Here is a 5,500-nt window from a genome sequence, read left to right as displayed (position 1 = left end):
TCAATGCATTCCCTTCATCAGTGCAGAACTTGTCTTTTTCACATTTCAGAATCCAGAAAGCAAGAAGTATGAATATCAGTATATAATTGTTGAAGTGGACACTATTCCTCGCAGATCTATTATTGTGGAGGATAATCGGTATATGCATTAGAAAAGTGCTTGAGATGTTAAAAAAAAAATTTCTGAAGTGTTGGACATGAAACTTTCACTCTGGCAAGAAATGCTGTGACCAGTACGAGCTGTAAATGAATCGTGACTTGCTTGTTTGGAATACAGGAACTCGAATGAATCATGCCGTTATTTTATTCTAAAGGCATATGAAGATTCCTTGGCCCTTTATCAGTGATACGTGGCTTCTGCCTGCCACAGAAAATCATCAGACGCTAAATACACACTGTCCAGACCATGATATTTGTTACCATGGATTAGTTTTTTTTTTTTTTTGCTTTTTAATGATGCCAGGACATTCCAATAATTTCATCAAACACTGCAATTCATTATTGTACTTTTACTAAACACCTTTATTGTCCATAAACAGTCCACGGCACAATGACCCATGTAAGGAATAAAGAAAAACTATGTTTTGTTAAATTCTGCATATCTTTTTCTCATTTAACTGCCATGTTATACAGTGTTAACGTCATTGGACGTTAAGGGGTTAAAAAAGAAATTAACAATGTTGTTAAAAACTAGAATGTTAGACCATGTTCAGTGGAGGATGATTGATGCTCAGTAGCTTCCCGACTTCTGCATCGTGGTCCGTGACACAGATGGCACAGGATCATGGAGAAAGTGGTTGATGGTGTGAACCTTTCCCACATTTTCCTGTCTTAAAATGTGTGAACAAACCCACCAGGCAGTTTGACAGCAGGTAACGCTGTATTTTCCTGCTCAATTGAGCCACTCCAGATGTTGGTGATGACTGCGCCTGATCTTCTGCAATCCTCAGGCATGGTATAAAAGGGCAGAGAGTCCACAGATTGATGTCTCTGGGAAGTTGCTGTGAGTAAAGGCATTGCTTGATTAGTTGCTGTGCACTGGACAGTCAGGACTTTGACTGTAAAGTTAGCGGCCAGTTGGCCTAGGATTTATTTTTCTCTCCTTTTGGATTTTGTTTTACGTTTGTACAGAACAAAGAAAATTGGTTGCGGACAGATGTATCAAACCTGCCTGATGCGCCCGTTTAGTTCAGCAGGCAGTTATCCCTTGAGCTAATTCCCTAATACTGTAAATCTATGCCAGCAACTAGATCTTGCAGTATTGCAACATCTTGTGAGTAATAATCAACATGACATTACTGAGCCTAGTAATTGAAAAGGTTAAAATATTGGTCTTCATTATTCCAGATTTTTATGTTTTTAATTTTTTTAAATGTAGGGGATAAGCTCTTTAATCGCCAATAGATCCATTAAAGAGTCTTGAATAGGGATGAGCGAACCTGTGGATGTTCAATCAAACTCTCGTCCAAAGTGTCCGGCAGGGCTGGACTGGTCATTGGCAATTCTTACAGGTACCGAAAGGGCCTGCCTGGTAGTGTGCTGCTTTGTTTGCTACATTGTTATCAGAATCTGCATACTGAAGATGCCCATACTGTTAACAGTTGTAACCGAGCACAAAGATGCTGGCTCTGTCACTTACTCTAGCAGGCCACGGGTGTCCCTACCATCTTCTACCTGCCTGAGGCCAGCACCAACGGGAGACATCGGTGGTGCAAGATGTCACTGCATCATGCCGCCAACTGGCACTGCGAGAATGGATAGAAGAGGAGTCAGAGCTACAGAGGATAAGGTGTCTGGATTAGGTGAGTAGAGTTTTCTTTTTTTTTTTTCTTTTTTGGGATTGTAAGGGACTATCACACTATATAGGGTGCTGTGGGGTGGACCACCATACTATATAGTGTACTCTTAGGGGGGACCATCATACTACATAAGCTGTTGGGAGGACCATCAAACTATATGGGGGACTGTGAGGTGGACCATAATACTATATAGGGGACTATGAGGTGAACTATCATACTATATGGGGGGGCTGTTGGGGGTACCATCATACTACATAGGAGCTGTGAGGTGTTCCATCATAATAAATAAGGAGCTGTGGGGTGTACCATCATGCTATATGGGGAGCATCATACTATATAGGTGCTGTTGGAGGGACAAAGACTATATAGGAGGCCATGATATGTACCATCAAACTATATAGGTGGCTGTTGAGGGGCCATCATACATAATTGGGGCTATGAGGGAACTATCGTGCTGCGTGGGGTGATTGTGGATATACTGTGATGTGGCTGTGGTGGGCATTATACTGTCTGGAAGTCTATGGGGTACGCTATACCAGGTTGGGGCTGTAGTGATAATCATGCTCTATGGGATGGTTATGTGGGACATCGTACTGTTAGGGGGGTGTGGGGTCATCATACTATATGGGGGACTTTGGTGGACATCACACTTTATATAGGGGCTTGTGGTGGAGATCATAATGTGTGGGGGTCTGTGGTGCCTCTCATACTGTATATTGGGGACTGTGGTGGATACCATACTATATGGAAGGCTGTAGTGACAATATTAATGTGCAAGGTATGTGGGGTATAATAATCTAGGGGGTCATGAAAGGGGTATCATAGTGAGTGAGACCACTTAGAAGCTTCAGAAGAGGGAAAATAATCAAATGCTGCAGTACATTTCCTTCTCCATTTCTTAATGTTGGGAGATGAGCTCTTCTTTGACTATGACGTGATATAATTTTTTCTATTTGGCACCTGTAATTTCTATTTACGCCCGTGCTCAGGCGCTTTATTACAATAAAGAGGCACTGAGGATCATTATTAAAAGGAGGCACAATAGGGAAATCGTTATTATTTTAGAATACGCAAGGAGTCCTTATTTATTATATGAAAGCATGGGATATTTTTATCACTATAATTAGGGACAGAGTCATTATTATGAGGTCGGGGGGGGGGCATTATTAAAGGAGGCACAGAGGAATTATTGCAAGGCATAACAAGTTGTGGTTTGTATAGAGCTGGTAGAATGTGAGGAGGTTCCTGGAAAATCAGTAAAGTGAAAATCCTATTATGTTTTTTAAATATGTATTACATTTTGCAGGGACAAGTTATGAATGGAATAAGGTGGTCTGGACTGAATGCAAAGGGAAAATGAACAGCAACAATCAGTGAGAACTGATGAGAACCTGCACAGTATACACATATATGGTCTACAGAGCATTGGTGTAAAACTGATATTTACATTATATGGTCACTGTATGGTGGTAATATTCCTAGTACAGTATTTTTGGTTGAAGTTGTTCAAGCTTGAGGCTAAAGTCTGCAGTGACTCTGTGACTACAGACTTCTGAATCCCCACAAAGCTTGCACGTTGTGAGGATTTGCTGGTGCTGGGAGGTGGTGATCACTTGGACAGCATGGGCCCCAAAGCAAAAACTAATAGGGCCCCCAATTATTGCAGGTCTTTAATAGTATTGGTCTTTTTCTATAGAGCAAAGGGACTTCTGGGGCCTTCTAGTCTCCAGGGCCGCGGTGCGATTGCAACCCTCGCACCCACTGTAGATACTCCTGTGATCATGTGAGCGCAAGTATATGATTTGCATACATGCAGTCACCTGCTAACTAAGGCGTGCTCGGCCTCGCTTAATACAAGTGAAATTAGCTAAACTAACTACAATTCCCATATATACTGGAGATTTTCAGCAGGGCTGTGGAGTCGGTAAGCCAAACCTGCGACTCCGACTCCGACTCCTCAATTTCCCCTCCACCGACTCTCCGACTCCAACATATATTGCTTATATTTAAGTGAAAAAATTATTGTAGTACAATGTGAACATCAGACATTTAATCATTTTTACGATACAATAATCAAGACATTTAGATAGAACATAATATATATTTATTGGAATACAACTTTAGAACAAAAAACTAATAAATTGTAAATATGTAATACACTTTGTAATATCGATTACATATATATAAATTTAGTGTGTGTATATATAATCACTATGTAATAAACTATGTAAGTGGCAAAAAACAGTTTTCAACAAAAACATACTAAATAACATTTTGTGCAGTCTATGAATTTGTTCTAAGAAATAGAATTGCCTCCATCAGATCATCCTTCATAGATGACCTAAAATCTGACCTAATAATTTTAAGGCCAGAGAGCAACCTCTCTACACTAACTTGGGTTGGAGGCAAAGCCGTAACCACATGGGCTACATCTCTAACAATTTCCAAGTATAAAGGAATTGCCTCATGCAGTCAGTTTTGATGAACGGTTGAATTTTTCTTTGAGAGCAAGTGAAACATTTTGCTGAAATATGGTCAATCTGCTTGCTATAGGAGACAGAGTGAAATCTTTTTCCTTGCAGCAACGCTTTGCCTGCTCCATGTCATCCAAATAATTGTCTAAGTCAAACTCCTCATCTGATGAGGATGAAGATATGGCAGCAGTAGCACTGTCAGGACCCATGTCCTCTTGCACCTGGCAGTCCTCCTGTAGGCCACTCATCCTAACTGCTACCTCAGTCAGAGCTTCTTTTCCTTTAGTAAGCTGTTGATCATCAAGCAGTATACGATGACTTGGGTCCACATAAACAGCTGCCAGAAAAATTTTATTTTCCAATAGCTGTGTCTCTCTCCGTTTCATTGAAGCAGAAATGCCATCTGTGATTAAATCTCCTCTTTGGGACAGACAAAATAGCAAGTTCTTCCACTCCCTTATGAAAATGCCAGGAGTTAAATCATCAGCTTGTAATTTTTTAGTCACGGTAAATAGGTGATTAAGCAATTCCTTCAATTCAGCCACCTGTGTCCATTGACCTTCATTTAGGGTTACCTGAGGGTTCATCATTTCTATAAGAAACGGTTTTAGCCAGGATCAAAACTAGGGGGGCAGAACCTCATACTTTTCCGCAGAATCTCATACTGCACACCTCAGCTGCTGCAGAACCTTATACTGCACACCCCTACACTTGAAAATAAAGCCTGCACCTTAAGATGTGGTGAATGCAGTCTATTTAATCCAACTATCAATTGATGTTGATGTGTTACTGAAGACGAGCAATGCTTGTCCTGGGCGTCCTTTTGGGCAGCTATGAGGTGTACCTGACTGGTGCTAAAAAAAAGGAGTGTTAAGGGCCTGTCACACTAAGCATTATGGCTAGCAATATCGCTATAACGTCACTGGTTTTTGTGACGTTATAGCGATATTGCTAGCGATATCGCTATGTCTGATACTTACCTCCGACCGCTCCCCTGCTGGTTATCGCTGATCGCGCGAGAACGTCCTGGACCGTTTCTCATCGTCAGCTTCCTGCTGTGACGACGCGTGGACGCGGGCGGGAGGACGTCGGGATCGCCTCGTCTGACAGGTAAGTAGCGACACCTGCGATGTCGCTGGCGAGATCTGCCTGTGTGGCAGCTCACTAGCGACCACTTAGCGATGTACCAGCGATCCTTACTGCGTCATAGCGATGTACCAGCGATCCT

The 5,500-nt window shown here is 41.7% G+C and overlaps 1 protein-coding gene across 1 annotated transcript in view; it reads left to right on the top strand.

Moving 5' to 3' along the window:
- TIMM21 (translocase of inner mitochondrial membrane 21) overlaps positions 1-591 on the top strand; it is a 28,006-nt gene extending 27,415 nt beyond the window's left edge. Inside the window, exon 6 of the mRNA XM_073590004.1 lies at positions 50-591. Coding sequence (XP_073446105.1) covers positions 50-151 — 102 coding nt within the window. The 3' untranslated portion in view covers positions 152-591. The remainder of the gene's footprint in view (positions 1-49) is intronic.
- Positions 592-5,500: the final 4,909 nt, after the last annotated feature.

Source organism: Dendrobates tinctorius, unplaced genomic scaffold, assembly GCF_039654945.1.
Source record: "Dendrobates tinctorius isolate UK_male_01 unplaced genomic scaffold, ASM3965494v1 ptg000115l, whole genome shotgun sequence".
Classification (NCBI taxonomy): domain Eukaryota; kingdom Metazoa; phylum Chordata; class Amphibia; order Anura; family Dendrobatidae; genus Dendrobates; species Dendrobates tinctorius.
This window is presented reverse-complemented; position numbering and strand designations above follow the sequence as displayed.